The sequence below is a fragment of the Neltuma alba genome, unplaced genomic scaffold (assembly GCF_004799145.2).
Source record: "Neltuma alba isolate B1F8T4 unplaced genomic scaffold, ASM479914v2 tig00007147_pilon, whole genome shotgun sequence".
In the NCBI taxonomy this organism is placed as follows: Eukaryota; Viridiplantae; Streptophyta; class Magnoliopsida; order Fabales; family Fabaceae; genus Neltuma; species Neltuma alba.
Genome location: NW_021634689.1, coordinates 68178 through 95847, shown reverse-complemented (window position 1 = coordinate 95847; position 27670 = coordinate 68178). Strand labels below are relative to the sequence as shown.

Sequence of the window (27670 nt, the reverse complement as noted above, 5' to 3'; positions counted from 1 at the left end):
AGCAACCACCTTTGGTCAAATAAGCTTGGAGTAAAGGTTAGTGTATGGTCCTATGTTGCTTCTTGCTTAATTCTCTTGAGTTTGATGGTTGAAAAATCTATTCTTGCCCCTTAATGTGTGCTGGCCGAATTGATTAAAGGTTAGGGGAAGGAAGTTTTCTTGTTAAACCTTGTTATAACACTTTAAATCATTGTTGATTCAAGTGGTTTAAGTTGTTGTTTGGAAGTTTTTCATGGTTGGTTCACTAGGGGTATTTTTTGGCCGACCATAGATTTTGAAGAAGAAATTTTTTTTTTCCCATTAATCTAAGCCCATATTTGGAATCTACATGAAAAATCATATAGGAATGAACTAAGAAAGAATTTTTAGGGTTTAAAGAAACAAAGCTCCAAAAAATTCAAAGTTTAAGGGGTAAGGGTTTACTTGTATATTACCTTTGATTTTTGTATAGTTTGGTTGGTAATGTCACTGTCCCTTTTGTGCATTGTGATATTAGGGTTTGATATTTGTGGAGGAGAGGAAGAAGATCAAAGAATCAAAGAGCTATTGGAACAAGGTAGTAGGACTTAATTAACTACTAATTTTGACCTTATATTGTTTGTTATGGCATGAATACTTACTATCATGTGGTTGAACTATGATGATTGTGATGTGGTTGCCCCTTACATTTATTGCCATGGCCTTGCATGTTGAGGTTGCCTGTTGATAAGAAGATTAGTTATCCTATGATAGCTAATGTTGAAATGCTTTAATGATGATGCATGTTTGATGTTGTGGTTATTAATCTTGATACTGGGATTTCATTGAAATCTCACCCCTCCCAAAAATAATCCAACATTTTAGGGACTGAATCATCCAAAGGAAAGCTGCAGATTCAAGGTTGCTTATGGTGTTAAACCATAAAAATTATTTGACTTTTGGCTATGTATAATTATGTTACATAGATGCTATAACCCTAAGTAGGCTGTCAATTTGGAGCTACGTTTTGATTAGGTTCCCAAATGAATTTTATCATGAAACTCGGTATGCATATAGATCACATCCTAAGCTTCAATTTGATAGGTAACATATTAAAAATGGACAACTGTGCAATTTTTGGTGAATTTTCAAGTTTAAGGTTTGAAATCTGGAAAAAGGATTTTTACTAAAGTAACATTGGTAACTTCCGCAAAAATTTGGCACTTTCTCAAAAGGAGTTGATTCATGATATTATTTTTTCTTGAAAGAGCTTTCAATAGAATTTTGAACCACTTCATTTCAATTTTTTTATATTAAGTTATGATTTTTTGAAATTGGGATAGAAATCTAGAACTTACCACATAAACAATAATTTTCTGAAAAAATAATGTCCTAAATGAGATTTTTGAACTCAAGAATAATATTTTCACTGCATTTGCTAACTTATCATTTCAGCCTACCAATCGATCCAATAATTAGAGAGGTTGAGGTGGATGTAGGGGACGAGGCAAAGGTAGATGTAACAATGTTGAAAGAAAGCCCCTACCCTCATCCTCATCAGACAAATTTTGTCATCTCTATCAAAAGCCAAGGCATGAAATACTACAATGCTAGCATTATTATGATAAGAACTATCAAGGTCCCCGCAAGAATGAAGGTGCTTCACCTTACATAGCAACTCCTGAAACTACCACAAACCCAGCATGGTATCTTGACACTGGTGCAACACATCATGTGATCCACAATTCAAATAATGTTGAGCCAAACATTATGAACCTAGGTATAAACTCTCTCTCATTCAGTGATGGAGCATCTATAGATATTGTGCAAACTAGAAACTCTAAACTTCTTTGTGCTAGCTCTTCTCAAGCTCTAGAATTAAAGGATGTTCTAGTTGCTCCAAAGATAGCTAAGAATCTGATTAGTGGCTATAAATTTACTAATGATAATGCAAATGTGTTTGTTGAAATTCACTCGCATGGGTGTTTTGTGAAGGACAAGAGTCACCATAAGGTCCTACTTCAAGGGGTCACAACACGTGGTTCAACTCCCAGCTTATACAGAATTGACAATGCTGTGGTTCCTACTAGAAGTATTACTGTTGCACATTTTGTCTTGGCTCGAAAGCAGCATGAGTTAGATGGGAAGTGTCAATCTAGTATCTTTCTTATAGTTTTAGAGTCATAGCATAGGAGACTTGGGCATCCAAACAAAGATGTCTTAAGAAGAGTTCTTAAAGATTCTAATGTCAATTTAAAGTTTAATGAAGAATTTACTTTTTGTGAATCATGTCAATTAGGCAAATCCCATAAGCTTCCTTTTCCGAACTCTCAATCTCATACTTTGCGTCCTTTAGATTTGATATATACTGACTTATGGGGCCCTTTACTAGTAAAATTCACTACTGGATAGGGATATTACATTAATTTTTTGGATGATTTCAGTAGATTTACTTGGGTTTATCCATTAAAAACCAAAAATGAAGCTCTAGCAGCTTTCAAGCATTTTAAAAACTTGGTTGAGAATCAACTTGATAGAAAAATCAAGATCCTTTTAGTTGACTAGGGAGGAGAGTTCAAAAGTTTTCAGTCCATACTTTATGAAGATGGCATCATTTTCAGGCACTCATGCCTACACACATCTCCGCAAAATGGAAAAGTAGAATGCAAGCACAGACATATAGCAGAAATGTGACTCACCCTACTTGCTCAAGCAAAAATGCTAGCGCACTATTGGTGGGATGCTTTCTCAACTGCTGTCTATCTTATTAGTAGACTTCCTATAGTATTCAAAATATCTCACCTTTTAAATCCTGTTATAGTAAGAAGCCTGATTACAATGGGTTTAAAGTATTTGGGTGTGTATGCTACCCATGCCTTAATCCTTACAATCAAAACAAGTTTTGATTCCACAGCACTAAGTGTGTCTTCCTTGGCTCTAGTGGCTCGTATAAAGGCTATAAATGCCTTAGTTCCACTGGTAGAATTCACGTTAGTGTGTCTTTCTTAGCTATAGTGGCTCGTATAAAGGCTACAAATGTGTTGGAAAACAAATGGTTATTCAAGCCTAAGTTCAATTCCAATAGAAGTCTTGCAAAGAGAAAGGCTAGACTCATGGCCAAAGGCTTTCAACAAACAGAAGGTATTGATTTTTATAACACTTTTAGCCCTGTTATCAAAGCATCAACAATTAGAATTGTCATGACTATTGATGATTAAATTAGGATGTCAAGTAACTTGATATTAACAATGCCTTCTTGAATGGTTTTCTATTTGAACCTATTTACGTGTAGCAACCTGAAGGTTTTGTGAGTCTATCTAAACCAAACTATGTGTGTAGGCTCTCGAAAGCTCTTTATGGTTTAAAACAGGCCCAAGAGCATGGTTTGATAGACTTAGAGGTGTTCTATTAAGTTGGGGCTTTATCAATTCTAAGAGCGATGTCTCTTCATTTATCTATTCAGATAAATCACAAATTCTAATGATGCTAATATATGTAAATGATATTTTGGTCGCTAGAAGCAACCCTTATGGTATAAAATGCTTCATGAAAAAATTGCATAATATATTTTTCTTAAAAGATCTAGGTCCTCTGCATTATTTTCTTAGAATTGAAGCATACAAAAACAAGACTAGACTATGCTTAACACAGGGGAAATACCTTACTGACCTCCCGGACAGCTTTCAAATGAGTAATGCCACTCCATATCAAATCCCCATGGCTGCTCACAAGTCCATTTCAGCTCACTCTAGGGAACCTCTATCTGATCCCTCACATTACAGAAGTGCAGTAAGAGCTCTTTAGTATCTTTGTAATACCAAACTAGACATTAGCTTTAGTGTTGGCAAACTAAGCCAGTATTTGTCACAACCAACTACAAAACATTGGAAGGAAGTAAAAAGATTGTTGCACTATCTAAGAGGAACCACACACCATGGCATACACATTAAAACTTCAATATTCCTAAATCTAATTGCCTACTCTAATGCAAATTGGGCTTCTTGCCCTGATGATAGGCACTCTGTTGGAGGTTATTATGTGTTCATTGGAGAGTCACTTGTCACTTGGTCATCCAAAAAGCAAAGAGTGATAGCTAGATCAAGCATAGAATCTGAATACCTATCCCAGCAAATATAGCTGCTGAGTTGTGCCAGATAAAGTCACTAATTTCTAAATTAAAGTTGAAGATCAAGCGCATTCCCATTATATGGTGTAATAACACAAGTGATGCTGTGTTGGCATCAAATCCAGTGCACCATGCTAGAACAAAGCACATTGAAATTGATGTGCATTTCATAAGAGATCAGGTCATGTTAAAATCGCTGAAAGTTCAATATGTGCCAACTGAATTTTAGATTGCAGATTGCCTTACTAAGCCACTACACCATGCTAGATTTTAGTTCCTAAGAGACAAACTTGGAGTTACTGTAACACCAATGAAAAGAAATCAAATGATGAAGATGACTAATGAAAAGAAAAAGAGGAAGACAAGGGAGGTCCAACGTAAAAGAGCGAGTTGAATATATTTGTTTAGTGTATATCATTTGTAATTGAATTTGTTTGTTCTCTAGAATAATCCTTGGATGGACAAGTGTTATCGTATCATTAGCTATCTTGTTTATATTCGAGAGCCATACTATTTTACAATTTCGACTGTCACCAATCCAATTTAGCCCAAAGAAGGCAATCTAGTCTAGTTGGTCTTCTATTACATTGGGCTAATGTTTTTTGAGACCCAACTAAGTTGCATTCACTTGGACCAGACTGAGTTGTACCAAATCACAGGTTTTTTGCACAGCCCTACCGTACTCAATGAACTTCATTTAATCATATCAAAACAAGTGAATTTTCAACTTAGAAAAAGTTTGAAACATAAAAAACAGAAAATAGGCCGGGTAGTTTAGGGATAAAAGTTATACACATATATCTTAATTTGATTGAGAAAAATACTTTAAAATATTAAGCAATGTAACTATATCATTATTTTCTAATTCTTAAATTATCACCTAACTAAGCTCTAATTTGTAACATAATATTACCTTTGGTCTACAAAATAAATTTTATAATTAGGACAGGTGGTAGTATTTATTTTTTACCAGTTAGGAAGAAGACTAAATTGTAAATCTTGTATATATTAAGTATGAGGTAAATAATACATTTCTCATAAATGCTTGTATTCTATTTATTCAGATTGTGCCCCCATATCACTCCAAGGGCGGTCTCTCCCAAAGATTCGGTTGGTATTTTGGTGAGTGAATTGGGAATATTTTGACCAAAATTTTATTTCTTGGCTTGTCATATATCCATGTTGTAACCCTTTACTGTTTAGCTTGAAAAAAAAATATTTTTAATAATATAATTAAAGAAGACACAGACGGCTAGAATTCTACATCAAGAGTTGTCGTAAATTCCACAGAAATTTCAAAATTGGAAAAACAAAATACACACTACTTTACGTGCCTCTGGCACACGACGAGGGTTATATATACAACCAAAATTAAATAGATTGGAGTATTTATTATGAGTCTACTGTCTGTTGCCATGTACATATATTGCACGAAAGCAACAGTAGCAATAAGTGACGATCACGTTTAATTTATATAGTTTGCGCCAATATGCGTGTATATATATGCGTGCCATCAAATTAAATCAAAGGCTGTGAAATACAATCATCATCATTTATTAATCTATATTATAATAACCAGCAAATTAAAACCTACCTTATAAATGTTTATATTTATATCTATGCATATATATAATATTATGTTGCATGCATGCGCAAATGGATGCCATATATGGCCACCTTCATGAGGACCAACAGACAGAAAATTCAGGGCTCAACTTTGGATTCACGGTAAATTTAATAAATTGCTTACTAATTAATTATGTGTGATTACTTTTCTTAATTTCTAAATTATCATAGAAATGAGATAACAATAATAGTAATTAATCCTAAGAATGAAAGATGTTAAAATACTGATAAATCCAAATAACTCGTAAAATTAAATAATGATAAACTCAAATAAGTCAAAATGAAATTTTGAAAATAAATTAAAACTAATCGGATATGGCTGCATCACTATCTCTCTATAATCCAAATTATGGACCAAAATTGCAATGCCCTATTTGATCTTAAATATAAAACAAAGACGTGGTGGTTAAATTATTTTTTTCTTTCAATCTTACCCCTTCTTAATTGCAACAAGTTGTTGGCATGCTTTTATATATAGACAACACTTTATTATGATACTAACTAACTATAACTTCCCAAGAACCATGGAGTTAGTTAATTAACTTCGTCTTATAATTAGAACTGAAGAGAGTATTTGCTTCAATTAATTAAGCATTTGTGAGAGGGATCCTAGGCGCTAGGTCCCTTTAGGTAAACTACAAATTAAATTAAATCATGGACAATTATGAGGTTTTGGTTTAATTAAATTAAATTAAAGCCGAGTGCCTGCTGCTTATATATAAAGCTCAGCGTCTCTTGCATTTGCATGACAGTTAAGTCCAATTACATTATACTTCATCAGACTCTGCTAATTCATAATTCATCTCATATCTCTCTTTCTATTGTCCCTCTAATATGCTCTTTATATTCTCCTTCTTGCTTCTTCTTGCCCCTCCTCTCATATTTTCTCATCCACTTCAACATCCTGATGAGCTTGTGATCCAACAAGTTGACAAGTATGTGTTTTCTTCTTCATTTTTCATCTGTGTGTGTGTAGATATAACCCAAAAAATATTCATTTTAGAGACTATAAAATCTAGGAATCTGAGCGCATAGAAAAATAATGAGGAGAAGTATTTTATACTTGTAGTTAGTGAATGATAAAATGGTTTTTTATCTGGTAATCTGATATTATTATGATATAATATGTGAATATAACTTCATGAAATGCATGTACTGTATAATTAGAAGTGGAAAAAAAAAACATGTGTAATATTTAATTTAATGAAAGATTGCACATACCTTGTCGTCTTGGAAATTTTTCATTCCATTTAATTATTTTTTAATCAAACGAAATTACAACTATTTGTCTGCATGAGACAAATGGAGAATGAGATCTAAGTGTTATTTGATATCTGTTATACCTACACAATTAGAATTACTCATATTTTTTTATTTATAAGGCAGAAAAAAAGTTTTCTTAATTCTATTTATAAGTTACTTCATTAAATTTTTAAAATAAATATATTATTTTATTCTTTATTTATTATAGTGTAGATAATTATTTTTTGAATGATGTATATGTTAAATAGGGATAAAATTAAAAAATTATTATATTTTAATAAAAAATTAATACAGTTTAAGATTTTTTTTTTAATGTGAAACATGCTAAAATACTTTTAAAATATGGCTCAAGGGATTTTTTTTTTTTCCCCAGTAAGGGACCAAAGGAGTATTTTATTATATTTGTCTTTTATATAATTTATTTTAAATTAAAAAAATATAAGTATCATTTTCACAATAAGACAATTCACATTGCAAAAATCAAAATGGATTGCACAGAAGCGCCAATGCGTCGAGGAGAAATCTGGGTTTCGTGTCTTGTGGCACAGGCAACCCCATTGATGACTGTTGGAGATGCGATCCCAACTGGCACCACAATCGCCGGCGTCTCGCCGATTGCGCCATCGGCTTCGGCAGACACGCTGTGGGAGGCAGAGACGGCCGAACATACGTCGTCACCGACTCCAGCGACAACCCCATGAACCCTAAACCTGGAAGTTTACGATATGGCGTCATCCAAGAAGAACCCTTGTGGATCATCTTCGAAAGGGATATGAGCATTAGGCTCAAGATGGACCTCCTTGTCAATTCCTACAAAACAATCGACGGCCGAGGAGCCACTGTCCACATCGCCGGAGGACCTTGCATCAAAATACGGCGACAGACCAACATCATCATTCACGGATTGCACATCCACGACTGCGTACGAGGGAACTCTGGGTATGTGAGGCTATCCCCCCGTCGTTATACATTCAGTTCGAGGTCTGACGGCGATGGGGTTTCGATCTACGGCGGGAGCCATGTGTGGGTGGACCATTGCTTCTTGTCTAGGTGCTACGATGGGTTGATTGATGTGGTTCATGGATCGACGGCGATCACCATTTCTAACAATTACATGACCCACCATGAAAAAGCTATGCTTCTGGGACACAGCGATTCCTATGAGAAGGACCGGAATATGCAGGTCACCGTCGCCTACAATCATTTCGGAGAAGGGCTTGGAGGAAGAATGCCCAGGTAATGTATGTGTGTTGGGATGTCAATAAAATCACAAGACAAGCCCATTTTAATTTGGATTGCTTGGTTTTAAGACTGAGATATAATGGAAAATTAATTGCAGATGCAGGTTTGGATACTTTCATGTGGTGAACAATGATTACACCCATTGGAAGGAATACGCTATAGGAGGGAGCTCGAATCCCACTATTTTCAGCCAAGGCAACAGATTTCTTGCTCCAGATGATGGAGAACACAAAGAGGTGGGACACAAATCTGATCTCTCTGTTTTTTGTTTTTTTCCAAGTTAAAAGGGATAGCCACTAACGACTTGAGATCATGATATCAATCTTGTGACCTCCTACTTACATGAAATTTACTTGCCACTAACCCACATAGCATTGGCGGTCAGGCAAATGTGTGTGCGCATATATGAGTTTATTTTTTTTTATTTTCTGGGTATGGACTGAGAATGTGATGATGAATATGAGGAATATTTTCAGGTGACAAAACACTTTGGGGCGTCGCATAGTGAGTGGGAGAGATGGAATTGGAAGTCGGAAGGAGATCTGATGTTGAATGGGGCATTCTTCAGATCATCTGGGGAATTAGGAGCGTCTTCTGTGTATAGCAAGACCTTGAGCTTGGCTGCCAGACCATCGGAGTTTGTGAGTTCAATGACCTCAGGAGCCGGACCTCTTGATTGCAGAAAGGGCACATTCTGCTGATTCACTTCTCTGTTTTGGCCTTCACAACACACCTAGTGGAGGACTTGCTAGGCTGGTTAGCGTGTATGTTATGTAGTGTACTAATATGAAGCAATTACCCTTGTTTTTGGTTCCGCCGAAATCTTCAGTTCCCTTGGTGGAAAACCATGTTATGGGCTATTATATCTATGGCATCTCAAGAGTGGACTTGCGACTTACAAAATGTGTCTTATAGCTAATTACACAAAATTTAAATTGTCATATTATTCATAACTTATATCTTTTTTTGGTAGAAATTTAATTTAATATGCAACAAACTTGAGTAATGATTTCAGCCATGTTACATCTCAAACCTTGAGTGACAAGGAACCAGCAATAAACTAGGGTTACTACCTTCACTTCTGCAACCAAATTTACAAATTTTATGACTGCAAAATTTCGAAGCACGTTTGATTATGCTGATTTGGGGTCCTTTAAACGACATTCTTCAATTGAGTCCTGAGTCACACATAATTGAGATTTTGACAGATGTTGACAACCGTAGCATCAGACATGTTATCTTTTCAAGTCCTAGTGTATGTTTGGATTTCATTTTGCTAAAAGTTCATTTATCTAAGTATACTGTGACATAAAAAGTACGTAACTTTTCAAGTACATCACTAAAATGAACTGGGTCATTTTCCCCCGGACACTATAACTTTGAAAAGTTCAGGTTAAAAAAAAAAAATTTCTCTTCAAATATATCACTTACATGAGAATCAAATAACAAACCATATAGCTAGCCCAACAAAATCATTCCAAAATCTTTAAAATACACATTTTGTCCGGTGAACTAGTGCATTGTCGCCATGAACTTAAATTAGCCCAACAAATTACTCAGCATCTTAACGTGGGCAACTAGCTTACACCCAGGCATTAGTATTCAGATGGTGAAATAACATCATCAATTTTCAATATCATCTTAACAACTTGAGTCGCAAGCAAGATCTGCTGCTGCTTTCCTATTAAGGTTTCGAACACATTTTGTTCGCACATGTCATTAGTCCCAATGTCATTGCAATCAATGCCCAAGTGGGGATTGTTCTCCTGCAGATTAAAGGCAGGATTAAGCATAGTACCTCAAGCGCGTACAAAAGAAAAGCCTGAGCGACAGCATTTACCTTTATTTGCAGAGATTTTACAGCAGAAAGTGTTTCAATTGGTTGGAGACCACTATTTTCAGCAAGGGCCATAGGGACTGAATCCAAAGCATCCGCAAATGCTCGGATGGCATACTGGAAAGAAAAAGAAAATGTCAGGAATTAAGAGTTATGAATGACTCGGGCGATAATGCCACTCATACCTGTTCTACTCCAGGGTATCTATCCGCAGCTGCCTCCACAGCAATAGAGCATGAAATTTCAGCAGACCCACCACCATAAACAATAGAATTGTTGCGAATGAGATTTCTAGCCACACATAAGGCATCATGAAGGCTGCGCTTTGTCTCCTCTATGATCATTTTGTTACCTACCAAATAAGAGAGTTCATAAATTTGTCATAGGTTAATACATAACGTTTATCAGTCATCTTCAAAAGTGTATCATTAGAAAGTACCACACCAAACCAAAATTCGAAATTGCAATACAATACTAATAAGTTCACAATCAAATCCACTACTTAAATTTAATTTTAAAAGTCCATGAATAAATTAGAAATTCTGGAAGGACCGCACTGGACAACAGAGCTAGAAAATTATCCATTTCCAAACAAGTAAAATGCAAGCTTACTCATCAAACAAAGAGGTTAGTGAAAAGCAGTAAGACATAAATAGGACAAACAGTATACGTCCTCACCTCCACGAATAAATATTGTCACAGCCCTTGAGTTTGCACAGTGCTCAATGTACAGCATTCGGTCTTTTGTTGTACCAAATGACTTTTCTCGGACCATGCCAGCCTTAAAAATAAAATACGATGACAAATTATATCACTTACAGTTATATGCACACAGAAAATAACAAATTAATATCACTTGCAGCTATAGGCACACAGAAAATGAGTCTTTTAGCAACATCGTATCCAACATGGTCTATACTCTACACTCTAATAGCATATACAAGTAATTTCAAAAAATCATTAAACAAGTTTATTGGACGAATTGTATTCAATATGTTACAATGAAAAGCATCAGCCAGACAAAGTCCACTTAGTCCATCACATAGAAACGAGTGATGTGAAACCAGGAAAAATGAAATATAGGAAAGGATTGATTTGCTGGTCTTGACCTGCCAAAAAGAATTATACAAAGATTGGCAAAATACCTTTCCCAACTTTTCAGGAGTTAACTCCTGGAATCTAGGCACAATTCTTCCACCTGCATGTATAAACAGATCATCCCTTAACTCAAGCTTAGAAGTACATTTTCGCAACTGTAATACATCATTATTAGTATATAAAATACAGTTGTATTATAATTGGAATTTTCAAAGCTGCGAAGTGTAATGCGAACCAGTAGCAATTGCTATCAGCTCCAACTCTACACCACCAACCCATCTGACAGCTGGCAAGTTTCTGTGCATCAAAAGGTGATTTGCTTCATCATCAAAGCCCCATTGGCAGATAACCAATGTTGCTCCTGCATCCTGCAACTCATCATGACATCCCCGTTCAGTAAATTAAAAAACAAATTAATGTAAGAAATATCATTGACTATCAATTAACAAGTTTGTTTATTAAAACAAGAAAAAAATAATTTAAAATTTAATTAATCAGCCCCAGGTCACACAAAGGAGCAATCAAACCACAAAGTTAATAAAAAGAAAGTTAAAGATTTGGTAAGAGGAGGAAGCTTTTTGTCAATAGCAAAAAAATACAAGACTCAGTAAAATCATACCTTGCATTTTTGAACCATGTCATCAAAATACTGCTGTTCTTGCTTCCGTAATGTCTGGAACTTCTCCACAGTATCAATATCAACCTTATGTTTGGTCTTTGGCTTTGGAGGCTCAAAGGGACAAGTCAAGATGGCAATTTTGGCATCTTGAATTAGCTTTGGCATTTGTGGATGGCTCATCTCCTTGTCCACGGTGATTCCATATATTAATTCAGTATCTTCCAATTTGCCCCCAACTTTTCCTTCTACTTTAATTAGATCCAAGTTAACATCCTTTCTGTCCAAGTCAGCAACTGCAAGCACAGCTTTGACAGCAATCTCGGCCAAGCTACGTTTGCAACGATTCACACTGCCATGCCAAGATGGACAAGTTTACCATCACAAGATATAAATATATAAACATGAGTTCACCAATACATCGGGGGGGGAGGGATCAACGGCCATTGATTCCCCCCCCCCCCCCTTTCACCGCATTAGGTATATACTTTTGTCTTTTGAAGTTCATTATAAAAATCTAATCAAAAGTTTTCATTTCAAGGACTACATGGAATGCAAGTCCTTTATTATATACTTTTGTCTTTTGATGTGTATAAATCATATTCAAGCCACAAATCCATCTCTTAAAATTCCAACAATTTTATTAAAAGGACTCCTATTCAAAATGGAAACAACTACCCCCCCCCAAAAAAAAAAAAAAATAAAAGAACAGTTATAGTGCCATATCCCTTTACATGCCATAAATGTCTTGATGCTCATTCACATTCAAAAACTAAAAAATATACATGGTACTTCGGACAACTCAAATCTCTTTCAACATGCTAAAGCAAAATCAATACATGGTAGTAGATCTAAGTTCTAGAAGACCTGACAACATGATGCACCAAGATAGAGAACAATAACAACATAAAAGATCACAGACCACACCCAGGACTTCTGTTTTTTTTTTTTTTTTTTGGGGGGGGGGGGGGAGCGAGCCATGATGATATATCAAAAAATATATAAAATGCACATACATTTTGGAAGACAAAGTAGTCATGCAAGTTTGAATGAGACGCTCTAAATTTGTCTCTCCAAATTCAAACTTGTGTGCTATACGCTCCAAATGTTCAACAGCATTTCTGGACGCCAATTCATAACCCTCCGCAATCCTAATTGGATGAATTCCACGTTCTAATAACCTCTCTGCTTGTTCAAGAAGTGCTCCAGCCATCACAACAACTCCAGTGGTGCCATCACCAATTTCATAATCCTGGCTCCTAGATAGTTCAACCATCAACTTTGCAATTTGATTATCAACATCCATCTGCTCCAAGATTGTTGCACCATCATTTGCTGAAACCACAAAATATCATTGGTAAGATGTGTAAGTTGTTATGGGCTCCTAGCAATGAGAATCGAAGTCACAGACGACTAAGATGACAAGTTTTAACAACTTGACATTTGAGCCAGAAAGCAACTACGTTATGTTTCTTAAAAAAAGGCATAGATCTCTTATTATTCAATTCCAAAATGAACTCAAGCCGGTTTGCAAAGTACAATCATCCACCCCGATGCCTAGGTACCAATCTCCAGAAGTAAAGAACCCTTAACTCGGGTACACTAGGCGATCTGTGCACACAGCAAGCCGCTGCTTTGCTTTGACAATTGGAAACTAGAGCAAGTCCCACATTCAGAGCCTTCATTGAATACTTCCACGACGAGAATCATCCAGAACGAGTATATCACTTCTATAGTTCAATACTTCGCAGTGAATATCTACGAAGAACCACGATCTATGAAACACACATAAGCTCTACCAAATCTAAACGAACCCATGTTTTCACTTTTTCCCCGGCATTCGGAAAAAAATAGAAAACGCCTTCCCTTTTTTCCCGATTTCTAAGTTAACCCAATAGTATAATATATAATGCCAGCAGTTCCATTTGGAAAAATTCATTGATCTCTAGAGTAAATATGACACGAAAATGAAAAGCAAAATCTGCTACCCAAACGCAAACAGACCATGGTTTTGTCCAATATGAGGAAGTGAAAAAGGAAGCTATAATTTTGGTCGGATACGAGGTATAAGGGGATGGTGCAAGGAAATTGAATGGAGAGAAAGGGTAAGGGAGGAACTAACTGATCGTTAAGTCGCCGTCAGGGCTCTGAAGCATCTTGTCCATCCCTTTGGGTCCAAGAGAGGTTCTGAGAATACGAGCAACAGCCCTGCCAGCAGATATGTTGGCTTTTTGAGCATCGAGACCTCTCAACCTAGTCTTCTGCTCCTGCTCCTTCAGGATGATGAAGGGCCTTCCGAACTCGTCAAAGGCCAACGCCATTTCTCGGAGACGACGATCCCTTCGACTCTTCACAAAGCGACTTCAAACCTAAATCATGCACCGAATCAAGATTGGAGAAAAGCAGGTGGTCAGTGCGGAGAGGGACGAACTGTGTAGAAGCTTTCAGAAGTACTTCACTGTTCCTGCGTTTCGCGCTGTGTTTTTGAAAGAAGGAAAGCCCTAAAATCTCTCTGCCTCCTTTTCGGCCGCGACCATTTCTGTTCTTGGTTTTTTACCCAATAATAAATCGCTTGACAAGTTAATTAAATAATAAATGCTTTGTTTTTTTCAACCAAATAATAAATACTTTCACTCATTTGTTGAGTTAAATATTACTAATTTGTTGGCTAAAGATCAATGCAAAAATTTATTGACGAAATCTTGTAAGCTAAATGACACAAATTTTTATCAAACGATCTATAAGTAGTATAATAAATGTGAGTTATCTTTAAAAAAAAAATGCCGAATTCGCCAACAAGTTGATTAAAAATTAGTAATGGAAAACTGTAAGAACTTGAGTTATGATAAAATTTGATCCAAGTACTTTCAGAAAAAAGCTCCCTGGGGAAGAAAAACACTAGCAAAGAATGAATACTAAATACCCTATTTTCCTTGCGGTTTAAGAATCAAAATTTGGTAGGAAAAGTTCAAAGTATGCAGACACCACCCCTATTGTTCAAATCTTTTGTTGCGTGTGTAATGAACGGATTTAGAATAACTGTGTGCAGAAAATGACATCAAAAAGTGGCAAAACATCTCAATTTGGAGGGAATGGAAGCAATCCTAGTAGGAGTATTTATTGGTAGGGTTAGGCAAGACAAGGCTTCCTATCCAATGCTAGAGCTGGGAAAACAAACCGAGCCCATCAGGCCGGCCCGTTTAAGTTAAGAGCCGAGCTTATATTTTGAAGCCTTAAAAGGGAAGTCGAGTTTAAAAGGAACAACCTTGTAAGGCTAAAAAAATGGCCACAGGCCAGCCAGTTTAAACCCGCCAATTTTTTTTAAAAAAATTCCTATATTTTTTTCTTAACTTGAAAAAAAAATCTAATATTTTCGACATAGCATACTCTTAGTTTCACTTACTCTAGCCACTCACATAGATAGCATTCACCCAAAAAAAAAAAAAGAATCACTATAGTTGTTGGAAAAATAACTCAAAAAATGTGAAAATTGCAAAATTTAAAACTAAGTATATTCACAAAAATGTATTGTTATTTATAAGTTGTCAAAACATCTTAGAATACTGTATGTGTAATTTTCACGGACTTTATTTGTCATTTTCCCATATTTTTTATACCTAAAGTAGAATTAATGAGAGAATCTTTTGAATTAAAATAAAGATCTGTATTATTTTTATAGTTAGAAACAAATTTAGAACTAAGGATGATAGATTCTTTTTTTTGTCGGTAGGACAAATGATTATTTTTTATGTATACTATGTTTGTTAGTTAAACTTTTTTGTTAATTATTTATAATTAAACCAAATCATCCGCATTGTAATTATTTACTGAACTTAGTACTTATTTAGTTGTTTATGTCTGTCATCTATTTAGTTTGTTTATTCAATAGACTCTATTACATTGTGATATATGTTTAGACATGATGATGTTTATGTTTGTGACTCAACTTTATTTATATTTATACCTTACCTTTTATTAGTAATTTTATTGTTTCATTTTTATTATTTCGATAAAATATGCAAAAAAAATTTAAAAATTGCATTTTAGTTAAAAAGGCCAAAAGCTCGCATGTCAGTCCAAGCCCGTCATCTCACGGACCAGGCTTTAAAAAATGGTTTATTTTTGGGACTCAAGCTTAAACGGGCCAGCTAGTTTAAATCCAAGCTCGTGACTAGCCGGGCCGGCCGTTTTCCCAGTACTACTAATGCCTAAACCGAAAAATACTCAACCCTACCTATGAAGCTCTAACCATTTTGAGTTGTGTAAGGGTGAACAGTCTCATCCAAATGATGACATCTTAAATCTTACCTATACCATATATGAAAAAAATCTCTAACTATATCTAAAAAAATATATTCCATAATTTTATACCTTGAAATATTTCAAAATAAGCATAACTTGAATCTTGAAATTTAAAATATTACCATATGTCTTAAAAAATATCTTTACTTTAATAATTAAATGATATCCATAATCTATTACAAATAAGGCAATAAATGTAACTAAAGTCTCGAAATCCAAGTGGTTTGCATCAATCTCCATATGAAAGGATGCCGTCTTTTTTTTTTTTCTCTTTCTAATCAATCTAACTGGTCTTTTGATATCAAAGTACTACCTCCGGTCCTAAATATAAGAGTTAGTTGACTAATTTGAATAGATTAAGGAAAGAAATTAAGTTAGTTATTTATAATAAACATGTATTATTTTTTCTAAAATATCCTTACTAATTAAGTGTATCGCTAGAACTAACATTATTAGAAGGACTAATTTGAGAAGTAATATATAAATATGAGAGACAAAGTAGATTGGGATCTTATATTTAAGACCAAAATAAAATTTAAATAAGATCTTATATTAAGGATTGGAGGTAGTACATGCTAACAATATTGGCCATTGGCATAATGCATAAAAGGTAAAAACTACATTAACCTAACAAACACGAAACAAGCTCACAGCGTTGATATTTTTAATTTTTGGCTAGATCTTGTCATACTTGGCACCTGTTTGGATTGCCATTGGAGGGAGGAAACATGCATTGGAATTGATGAAATGGGGGTTTATGGGTGAGTTGGAGTTTTTCCATTGTTTGGGTGAGTTTTTTGTCCAAGATGAAAAGAAAGATAAAGATATTTAATTGAGTCCTATCTTGATCAAATAATTTGATTTTTTTAGTAATAATTTAATTATTTTTTATTTATTGTTTTTCTTAATTTTATCAAATTATATACATGTTACATACTATCTCAGGTCCTCAATATAAAATCCAGTGGACTAATTTGAAAAGATTATGAAAACTAAATAAATACTTAATTATATCTTTTGTTATATGATCCCTCTAAAATATTTATACATATCGTCAAATTATAAATCAATTTATAAGTCAAGCAAATTAGTTTAAAGAAAAACAATACCCTTTCAATCACTTTCATCTAAAACTTATTTTTTTCATTATTTATCCAAACAAATTTCAATCTATCAAACTGATTTTTATAAAAGTGAACCCAAACATAAATCACATTACACTAACTAATTTTTATCTTAACTCACATTTGCAAAAATCAAATAAAATAAAAACCAGTTTTGTCACCGTTAATCTAAACATGCGCTTCATATCTACTGGTATATGCTATATTTCTATAAGCATGACTTTGGCTTAAAATGATAAAAATATTAGGAACGGCCAAAAATATATATCAAATTACATAGAAATTGAAAATTTCGAAAGCACCTAGCAGAGAAAAAATTGATAACAGTTGGCGTTGAATTGATAAATAAATTACAAAGAAATGAATAAGGGAAAGATAATTTTTTGAGAAAAATAATGACTGAAATACTATTTATTAAATATATAATTATATAATTTTTTGGGCAGGGTGCCATATCTCACCCATGACTGTGATTAGCCTGACCCAAAAATGTCCATTTTTCAGGTTCCTTTTCTCGGTTGGACTGGACAATTTTTCTTGGACTCGTATAGGCGTAGTGAGCAAATGAGCCTCATAAACAATCCTAAACCCTAGGGATTATTTAAAGGGATAGAAACTAACAGAATAAAATTACAAATGATATTGGATTGTAACTTTTCATTTAAGAAAAATATATCATTAGATTACAAATCCTTTAGTAAAGAGACTTAAAATTTGCTAGTCCCAAGAATAGAAAAAGGCCACATGCATCAATTCAACTGAAGCTTTGGACCTAAATACTCAAATAAGTCATCCTGTGATCAGTACTATTTGACAATATGAGAGCCCTGCTCATGCATGGCTATTCCGTTACGTTTCCTTAAAGCATGTGTTTATAGAAATTGACAACTACGCTAATTAGTTAGCATGTTGGGCTCATGCACCATAGTCCATGAGGCACCAGAAACGAACAAAATGGACTAATCCCCTTGTCTTTAATACTCCCTCAACAACAAGGTGATGGGCTCTTCACTTACATTAATAGTTGAATCAAAAACCATCATAAATAAGAATATTTTAGAAAAATATATAATCAACTAATTTAACCAACTTGTTTAATCTAATCAAATTTGTTAAACAAGTCATACATTGAGAACCAAAAGAGTATTTCCAAAGTGTTAAAAATCAAAAGTGATTCCATATTACCTCTTAAGAAATGAATCACAATATAGTTTTACCCAAAATTTTAAAAAAAAAAATCACAATATAGATGAACCTGTCCTACATATTTAAGATTCGAACTTTGATCAGCGTTTAGCAAAATCCAGATAGACATTATGTACCAAAAAAATGCAAATAAGTGATTCCACATGAACATATTTCTAACCCTGCACTAGTACTTATTAGTTTTACAACTCAATCCCAATGAATTGAACTTCCTACCTAGAAAAGTACTTGAAGGGTATTTATCAGTCCCAACAAATGAAAAAATGTATAACATCAAACTCTAAGTTGAACACCAAAAATTGCAATTCAGCCAAACTTTTTCCTGAAGATTGCTTTCTATCATATCTGTACCATACGGGCCTGGTAGCAACCATATTGACCATCTGTAACTATATGCCGCGGGAAAGCAATTGGCATGAGAATTTACCCATTTTCTCACTAAATGTACATATTTTACACCAACTCCTGCCAATATGAATACACCTGGGAAGAAAGAACACTCAACCAGACTGTGGTTGAGTATTCTCATCAAAAAAACTCTGGTTCATCTCGGGTTCAGTACATCCCCTTGAAAACTGGATTGGTCCGGCATATGCTTGCTCCATATTCCTCATACTCTGCCTTTGTATGGCAAGCCTGCACAAGGGACCAGAAAGTTCAGATCAAGCACAACAAAAGAAATATTCTTTTATCAAAACTGAAAAGCTCAAAGAATTAAATGTCATACAAGTCCAGGCTTCACATGGCGTAGGGTTAATGTTGGAAGAGGCGTAACAAGAAATTAAAGACTCTTTTATCAATGAAATAAGGGGTAAGCCAGTGTCCAAATAATTGTTATATTTGTAGTCCCAGCGCCATTATCAATTTTCACGTCACTAGCCCCACAGTTCATCAAATTAAATATACTCAGCTTCTCGATATTTGAGAAGACCTGCGGAAAAATAACGAAGATCTAGTAACATCACCAAGCAATCCACTCTCAAGTGCATTTCCACTGCGCTTGTGTGTGTTGTTTTTCGTTTTCTTTCTTTCTTTTGGGGAATTGTTTTCTTCTCATTTTCTTTCCTTTTTCTTTTTTTTTTTTTTTTTTTTGGGTGATCAATGCAACAAGTATACTGAACAAGAGTATAACCAAGGCCTCCAAAAACCTAACCATCCAACATTTTCAGATCAAAAGCAGCCATAGTCATGAGAGATGAGGAAGTATTTTAGCCTTTACAGATATGCTTCTCAACAACAAGGCTAGTGCTGTCAAAAGAGAGGCAGAAAGAGACCTCGCCTCAACAGCTCCAGTTAGTTGTGGCGCCTTCATTGCGGCACTGGCTTGGCAGCACCATTAGGCACCTGACTCAACTGCCTTGGACACACTAGGTTTAGTTTACGAGACATACAACCCTAAAAGCTCACCAATAAATTATACCTATGAAGCATCTCAAAACATGACAACTGCTTTACGAAAAGGATAAAACCATAAAACCATTGACCTGTTTCCCATATTATTTTTCTAACTTCTAGTGTAGTTTGCATTTCGCTAATCAGGTAATGTGTGACCGCCAGCCAGCCCGCCCTGAAACACCTTTCTGGGTAACCGTTTTGTTTTAAGAGTTTTATACCGAACTTCTAAACTTATGACTTGATGCCATAAATAATGAGCTGCTTATGAGATTATTAGGGTTTATGTGTCAAATGTTATCATAATAGTTTCATGTTTATTTATTCTCCATTTACATAGCACATTTTCAACATTTTCCTTCTTTAACTCCTTGCGTTACTCAGGCAAATGATTTTCCAGCATCTCTCATTCCTAGAAGCTAGATGAGTCTAGCACCATAAGTACACCTTTTGCAATTGACTATCTTGAACAGGGCAGCATAATTCACCAGGTACCCAACAGGACATTAGACAGAGAACATAATCGTCATTGAAACAGAAAATTAAACATAATTAAATATTATTGGATTGCCATGTCATGAGGGCACAACATTTGTATATACCAGAGGAAGACTCCCCCCCCCCAAAAAAAAAAAAAAAAGATGCAAGTACTCCATACCCCAAAGAACTCAGGTGTTGAGGCAAGCACCGAGCCTCCAAACCAAACTGCAAACCTCTGGATGGGATTGCTGAGAACATTGACCTCCACTGGTTGCGCCTGAGGATCAAAAATGAAATTCCACACCAAAGCAGTAATAGATAGTGGTCAGGCTTTTCACATATACATCAAAGTAATCACTGTTTTTGCGCGCGCGTGTGTGTGACAGACACAGAGAGAGAGAGAGAGAGTCATAAATTAAATGATGCATGAAAATTCTTACTTTTATATCACCACCAAGACGTGCTTCAGATGCAAGAACACGGGCATCCACAATTTTCTTCAGATCACGTTGTAACCTCCTGTGGAAATCCTTGAACATGGTTGATCCTCCGGACAAAACTATATTCTGTAATAAAATAAAAACACAAGATTAAATGGTACAAAATCCAATGGTGAAAAGATCCTATGAACGAAAGTGGTTGGTTAAACAGAATCAGAAAACAAACATTTTGGTTGGGATGAAATAACACATCAAAGAGCTGAAATTGCACCCATAAAACAGAAACGCACCCATACTAGCCATTGAGTCTTAAACAGCTTGAGTATTTCAACGTAAACACAAAAAGACTGTTAATGAAGACTTAAAAGTCACGGACAAATCATGACAAAACAGAAAATCACGTGTATTGTGCACAGATCACTAAGAAAAATCATGTGCAATACTTCACCTTATATAATGCTCTTCTTGTGTCAATTGGAGCAGACTGAATGCACTTGTCAATAACAACTGGCAGAGGGGTGGTAAAATCACTGCTATATATCTCAGGATTAAAGAAAACCTGCAGAAATCACAGAGGGAAAGTCCATAAGTACAAAAGGCAAGATTCCAAAGCAGTAGTTTTATTCTCACCAATATTATGCTTCAAAACAAAAAAATATGATAATCACATGGATGTATTAAATTCTACAAACCCACCAATCTAATAACATTAAAAGTATCATCCAACGAAATTTCTACTGCCATTAAGGATCTACATCTCTGTCAATTCTTGAGTAAATGGCGGAATGAATCATAGCTATCCATGGAAAAGGTGTAATAGTGAAGAGTAAATGCCCCTTCAAATTTTACATTTTGCACATATAACCACTCTAATTAAGGTAGGTGTTAGTGAACATACAATAAAACATTCACTGGTTAACGATCTTGCTTTGTTCTAAAAAATCCTCATTCCATTTCATGTCCTTTCTTTTCACAATAGAAGTAAGAGTTTGGGTTCTTTGGGTGCCTATACCAGTCATTCCCTCTTTAATTTTTTCCCCCCTTGATTCAAAGTCCAAACACATGTTGTCATCATTTGTCAAAATATTTCTGGAAAACTAACGTTCCTTTTAACGTGAAAAGCTTTGTTTTGACCTGCCTTAATAAAATGAATACAAACAATTTGCTTTAGCGTCAAAAGCCCAATAAGGCTATATCCCCAGATATTTTTTAGATGTATTTTAGAAGTTTACAGACATAATCAACTGTATCTACATTGTAACATGGAATGGCAGATTTGGAACAGATTGTTTTGCATTATTAACATGAATTAGGTTTCTCCAGCTGAGTTTCAGGTCTTTTGAACTGATAATTTTACAGGTTTTGGGAGGAGAAAGCAGTTTAAAGTTCTTTGGCAGTGTGCTACTTTTAAAACATTCTAGAGTCTTCGGTTAGCACCACACGTGACTTTTTCATGAGAAATTATACCGTGGCATCTTTAAAGGAAGATTGCTTATATGCTGCCTTGGCTCCTAACTGATTTCAGCTTTTTTTTTTTAAAAAAAAAAAAAAATGGGGTCCCTTGTCAATCTTCAAAGCAATGGGAAAGCTCTTTCATGTTAAGGGGTCCTTTTTTTCCAGTTCGAGAAAAATGCTTGTCCTCTGTTATTCTATTGTTCACCTTTTCATCAGCAAATCATTTTTATATAAAAAAAATATATATTTACCAAATACTTATAGGATAGATTTAGATATTTACAATAGAGAAAATCATGCAAGGAGAAGGTGCACAACAACAAACATATACGCGTTTAATCAAATTTTCCCTTAGATAGAAAGATTTCAATTAGGGAAAATGTAAGAAAGAAACCATAGAACAAACCTCAGGACCCAGAAATCTTTCATAGCCAATATCACAGGAATATGGTGCCCCTGTTTTTGGTTTGATCCCTCTCCATTGCTTGATGTACTTGGCTGGTTCTTTGTCATGCTTATTAAACTCCTGAATACATGAGAGATCATAGCCATTGTTAAAAGAGGAAGGGAAGAAAAAATGATTAACACTAATTGATGCAAAAAATTTGAACCTTCTATTCTCAGATGCCCAGTATTAAAAATGAAGAGAACAACTATTTGCACTACTAACTCCTGAAATGATTATTGTCAAAGTAATCAAATCAGTGAGGGGACTCAAGATGACCTTAACAATGTCAGAACAGGTATAGCAATACATTTCCTTCACTTTGCGAGCAACTTCAAAAGAATCTTCAGGTGGTACATTCTCTCCTCTTTCCTACATGAAACAATGTAAGAGACAGCCCATAAATCAGAACTAGCAAACAGCAGAATCAAAATTGGGTCTCAATTATTACATTAGAGGTTTATTAATGCCAGTATCACAATATACAACATAATCAATGAATAAGTTTTACCACATAAATAGCAGTGGAGTTTAAGGTATTACAGTCTCATTCCTGGGCCCATATTAGGGAGATAAGAAATTTTACTATCCTATTGAGCCCTCGAACCCCCCCAAACCCCCACCCATTTACCCCCAAAAACAAAAATTCAAAATGAAAATGTTTTTCTCAAGTTGAATTCCATTTAAAAAATATATATATGTTTATAAAAAGTCACAAGAAAGAATTAAAAATATTCTAAATAACAATTATTGTGTATATAAAAACAACAAATACCATTTAAAAGTCATACATTGTTAATTGGATGATATTTTTCATACTTTTTATGATATATTCTATTGATTTATACTACAAACGCACTTATACGCAGTAACTACAAGGTTGGGGAAGAGTGCCCCAACCCAGACCCCTTAAAACATCCATTTAAGTTCCCATAGCCACCTCAAAAAGATAAATTTTATGATTACCCAGAGGATATGAGTATTTTGTACACCCCGGGTTATAAATTTACAGAACACGTCAACTGAGGTACCTAACTACAAATAGGTGTTTTTTGTTTTGGTACTGCTTATTACCAATCAAACATCTAATGCGCCCAGTTCATCATTGAGTGGTGCTTAGATGTGATTGGGTTTCACTAACTAGTCCAACGGTAATTCATGAAAACTTTAAAGATTATGGGAACAATTTACAAGATATTCATATCTATGAACAAATACCAGCAAAATACTCTAGTTATTTTATAGCGCACAGATTACCTACCCGCATGAGCTGCTGGACAAAAAGAGTAACATCTTTGCCTGCAATCGGAACTGATTTGATGCTACTCCCAATAACATAACCATCTGCTACAGGAACAACATGTGTGGCCCCATCTCCAACATCCACAACAACTCCTGTCATCTCACACTAAGACGAACATTGAATAAGCTAAAGGAAATGTTAGTAAAACAATAGATAGATTAAAAAAAAAGCATTCACGTGGTATAGGATTTATAGAAATATTTCATCGTCTATGTACTGACGAGTCAAAAATGGCAAGCTTGTCTGATGAAAATTTTCTTTTCAAGCTAATAACCTTTCACTTCTAAAAAGGATGACAATGACAACAAGATTATTATTTTCATCATTTAGGAATTACGCTACAAAGCAGAAAGTAGGGCTAGTTATTGTTATCACAAAATTTTAAACGCTTAATGAGGCCTCGACTATCTTCTCAATTAAGAACTTCCTGGTATAATATATTTGAGTTTCAAGCGAAAGCCCAGAAAAGCTACAAAATTCAGGGGGTTTATCAGATGCATTATCTTCCATGCAGCTGTTGTGATGGTATCGAACTAACTAGCAAAGCTGTCGATGCTACGGCCATAAGGGACTTTCGGAAACCTCAACTAAGTGGGCGTATAGAGTCCCATCACTCATGGAATTGGGGTAAAGCTGCTAAGCTAACTAGCACAGCCGTTCCTTGCGGCGACCTTAATAGACTTCGTGGAAACTTCACCAATTGAACTTATCAAAAGTCAACATTCAATTCTACGAATATACACAAAATCTGGAACACAAATACCAACCTTGGATGTTGTGTAGCCAGCGGCAAGAGCAAGCACGGAATTTACGGCTATGTAAAGTCCAGGTACATTAAACGTCTCGAACATGATTTCACCAGTATACTCGCGACTCTCAGGTGCTGTCAGTGGACTCTCGGTCAAGAGAAAATAGTGATCCTCCGGATCACATCTCAAATAATTAAAAATGCATTGCTGCCAGAATCGCTCCATGGCATCCCAATTTTCAACCTGGCCATGCTGAATTGGGTAACTAAGATTGTAAGTACTACTAGATCGAGACTTGGAGAGTGCCTCGTCCCCGATGAAGAAATCGAGATCAGCCATGACTCCCGCATTGTGCTGCGCAAGCCAATTGGCCTTGGAAGAACTTCTAGATTGATTAAGGAATGACTCGTTAACAGCAACCACTGTCGGTGCAATAAAACAAGGTTCAACGTTACCGGCGAACCCCATCTTAGTATACCTGCAAAGAAAGATCACTTCCAGTTTCAGGGGAAACCCTACATTGACCTAGCTTTATTAATCAACACGATCAAAAATCGAGCCTAGAGACACTTGCATCCGGGCAATTGCACCCTTAAACAGGAAAATCAAATCGAGGCAATTCGACAAACACGTCGTACCCCTTCATTTCTACAAAGGAAAAGAAACTAAACTGAGACAGAGAAGGAGAAGAAAAATTTACCCGGTGCCATTATCTAAGACTACAGCTGGACGAGAGGCAGCGGGGTCCATGAGAAAAAGCAATAAGGGGGCGGTCTTGAATCTGGAAAGCGGCAGTGAAAAGAAAGGTGGATCTGCGATTGAGATCCCAGAGAGCGTAGGAGGCAGAGGATCATGGTCGTGAAGAGCGCTGTAACAAGCGCAATAAGGAAGAAGATGAAGAAGACGTGGCTGTTGTTGATGGTGATGGTGATGCAGACTTGGATCCCAAGTGAAAGCAGCGACTCAACAACGCACAGCAAGGTAGATGGAAGAAGTAGTTGGGGATTGCTGCTCCACCCATTTCAAAGACGAACATATAAACTGAATCGAGGAGGTGAAGGTCCCATTAACTTCATCATCATTGTCTGGCGTTTCCTCCGATACTTTCCTTGGCAACCAAACAACTAATATCAGCTACGGACCGTCCCTTGCCTCTCTCTCTCTCGTCTCTGTCTTTCTCTCTCTCTGCTAGAGTCGCTTTTTATTTTTTTTTTTCATTTATATATGTATTTTTTTATTCTTTTTAGAGTGGGCGGCACGGCCTCATACTTTACTTGTCCTTCGACCTTGACGATGCGCATCCCCGGATCTTGCTGATGGGGATTGGTCGGGACCGTCTGATCTTTTTTTTTTTTTTTTTCTTCTTAAAATATAGGTATTCTTCTATTTGAGATAATTTTATTCGAAACACTGTCAGACATTTAATGTAAGTATCTTTTCCAATAGGAATTTGAATCTTGATCCATCACATTGTATGTGATAAATTAGCCCTTTCTATTAGACCTATCCTATTGGTGTCTAATCTTGAAGAAAAGAAAACCACATTATGCGCTTGGGGAGCCTTATAGTCAGCCTTTAGAGTTTCAGGCCAGGCCAAGAAAAAAAATGTCTTCAGACGATCCAAACGACAAGTCGTTCATTTCCCCCAAAAGCCAAGCCCTTTTTTGAATACAAGCAATGCTCATGGATACTAAATATAAGTACTTCTTCTAATAAAAATTTAAACCTTAATTTATCATGTTATGAGAAATTAACTCCTTTCACTAAACATAATCCTTGTTGGTAACATCAAGCATTTTGTGTAATACGTAACTTCCTTTTTTTTTTACAAATTTCAAAGGGTAAGACCAAATTTTTATGAGAAATATAAATTTTTTTCCAAAGATTCAAAGAGTAAATAATCTCCAATAAATTTCAAATGATCCTCACTATTGTCTTTTTATAATAATGCACCAAGATAAAAAAAATTTAAAAATAACATATACATATTAGCATATATCCGAGCCGAGATGGGTAGGCCCCAAGTGACGCCCATAACTTTGCCCAAGCCTTCTCGTTTGTCCTTTGGTTTTGTTTCTTCCGTGGGTCTAGGCCGAGCTAACTGAGCACGCTAGGCAACTAGGCATGGTATGCACAATTTCATTTTATTTTTGGTTGAAATATTAGAAAATTTCACGCATCGCTACATCAATTAATAAGGTTGAAGATATCATGTTGCCTTCTGGATGAAATTCTACTCGTTACAAATGGGGAATTTAGAACAATAGACCCATCTTCTTCATTCATTAAAGGATCTATCTCCACTAGTTAATCGGCTTCTTTTGTTGCTGAAAAGCAGGAACCCTTGAGAAGGAAACTACGGAAAGGATGGGGTCCCTATTGACGAGAGAAGTGCCTCTAGTTGGTACTCCTACGTCAGATGAAGCTTTGATTTCTGTTTTAGTTACTTATCTGAGCATTGTCTAATTTAAATTGGAAAATCAAATGCTCATCAATTGTGTCAATCAACAATGCATGTCTCCTCAGTGGAGATGTGATCTCCTCCTTGAGAATGTATTGGTCTTGGAAAATTCATCAAGAACCATTCTTGTGTTTGGATTCTCAAGGCAAGCAATTTAGGACACGTTTGGATTGTCATTTGAAGTTGTAAAAGTGTCTTGAAATTTGTGAAACTGAAGTTTGAAACTTATTCAGGCTAATTTGGATTGCCGTTGGTGATAGTAAAAGCGCATTGGAAAGTGTGAAACTAAGATTTGTACTTATTTAGGTATAATTAGTTGCTTGGATGGGCTTCTATACTAACTGATTTATGGAGGAAAATGGCATTCGACAGAAATGCTAAGCAAAGTAACTTATGGACCGTTTAAAAATGCAATCTAGTGTTAAAATTGCATTAGTGAGCATTGAAATTTTCACCTATCAAATTTACCCCTCATATTTGACCGAGCTCTTCTCCTCTTCAAACAGAAAGCGTGCTCGTGCTGCTCAGACAGAAAGCATTCAGCCAT

General features: G+C 35.5%; 3 protein-coding genes across 4 annotated transcripts; 1 reads left to right on the top strand and 2 right to left on the bottom strand.

The window, feature by feature from the left end:
* The first annotated feature begins 1728 nt into the window (after positions 1-1728).
* On the top strand, positions 1729-9156 carry LOC114751879 (probable pectate lyase 5). Its single transcript, XM_028940570.1, has 4 exons — positions 1729-2116; positions 7435-8209; positions 8313-8451; positions 8692-9156. Exons 1-4 carry the CDS (start codon positions 1729-1731, stop codon positions 8914-8916), a joined length of 1527 nt encoding a protein of 508 aa, XP_028796403.1. The 3' UTR covers positions 8917-9156.
* Positions 9157-9622: 466 nt separating this feature from the next.
* On the bottom strand, positions 9623-21448 carry LOC114751890 (T-complex protein 1 subunit epsilon). 2 transcript variants are annotated; one of them, XM_028940578.1, is made up of 10 exons: positions 21438-21448; positions 13889-14224; positions 12783-13101; positions 11770-12118; positions 11386-11518; positions 11198-11250; positions 10731-10833; positions 10238-10404; positions 10056-10169; positions 9811-9981 (listed from the first exon to the last, which is right to left on the bottom strand). In XM_028940578.1, the coding sequence occupies exons 2-10, from the start codon at positions 14085-14087 to the stop codon at positions 9811-9813; spliced, it is 1608 nt and encodes a 535-aa protein (XP_028796411.1). In that variant the 5' UTR covers positions 14088-14224; positions 21438-21448. The 2 variants fall into 2 exon arrangements, with proteins under 2 accessions (XP_028796412.1, XP_028796411.1); XM_028940579.1 differs by lacking the exon at positions 21438-21448 and having other exon boundaries at positions 9623-9981; positions 13889-14087.
* LOC114751891 (actin-related protein 3) lies at positions 18437-25853 on the bottom strand. The gene is made up of 9 exons (XM_028940580.1): positions 25363-25853; positions 24681-25140; positions 23872-24018; positions 22890-22982; positions 22572-22691; positions 21159-21269; positions 20711-20836; positions 20449-20547; positions 18437-19034 (listed from the first exon to the last, which is right to left on the bottom strand). The coding sequence occupies exons 1-9, from the start codon at positions 25410-25412 to the stop codon at positions 18954-18956; spliced, it is 1287 nt and encodes a 428-aa protein (XP_028796413.1). The 5' UTR covers positions 25413-25853; the 3' UTR covers positions 18437-18953.
* Positions 25854-27670: the final 1817 nt, after the last annotated feature.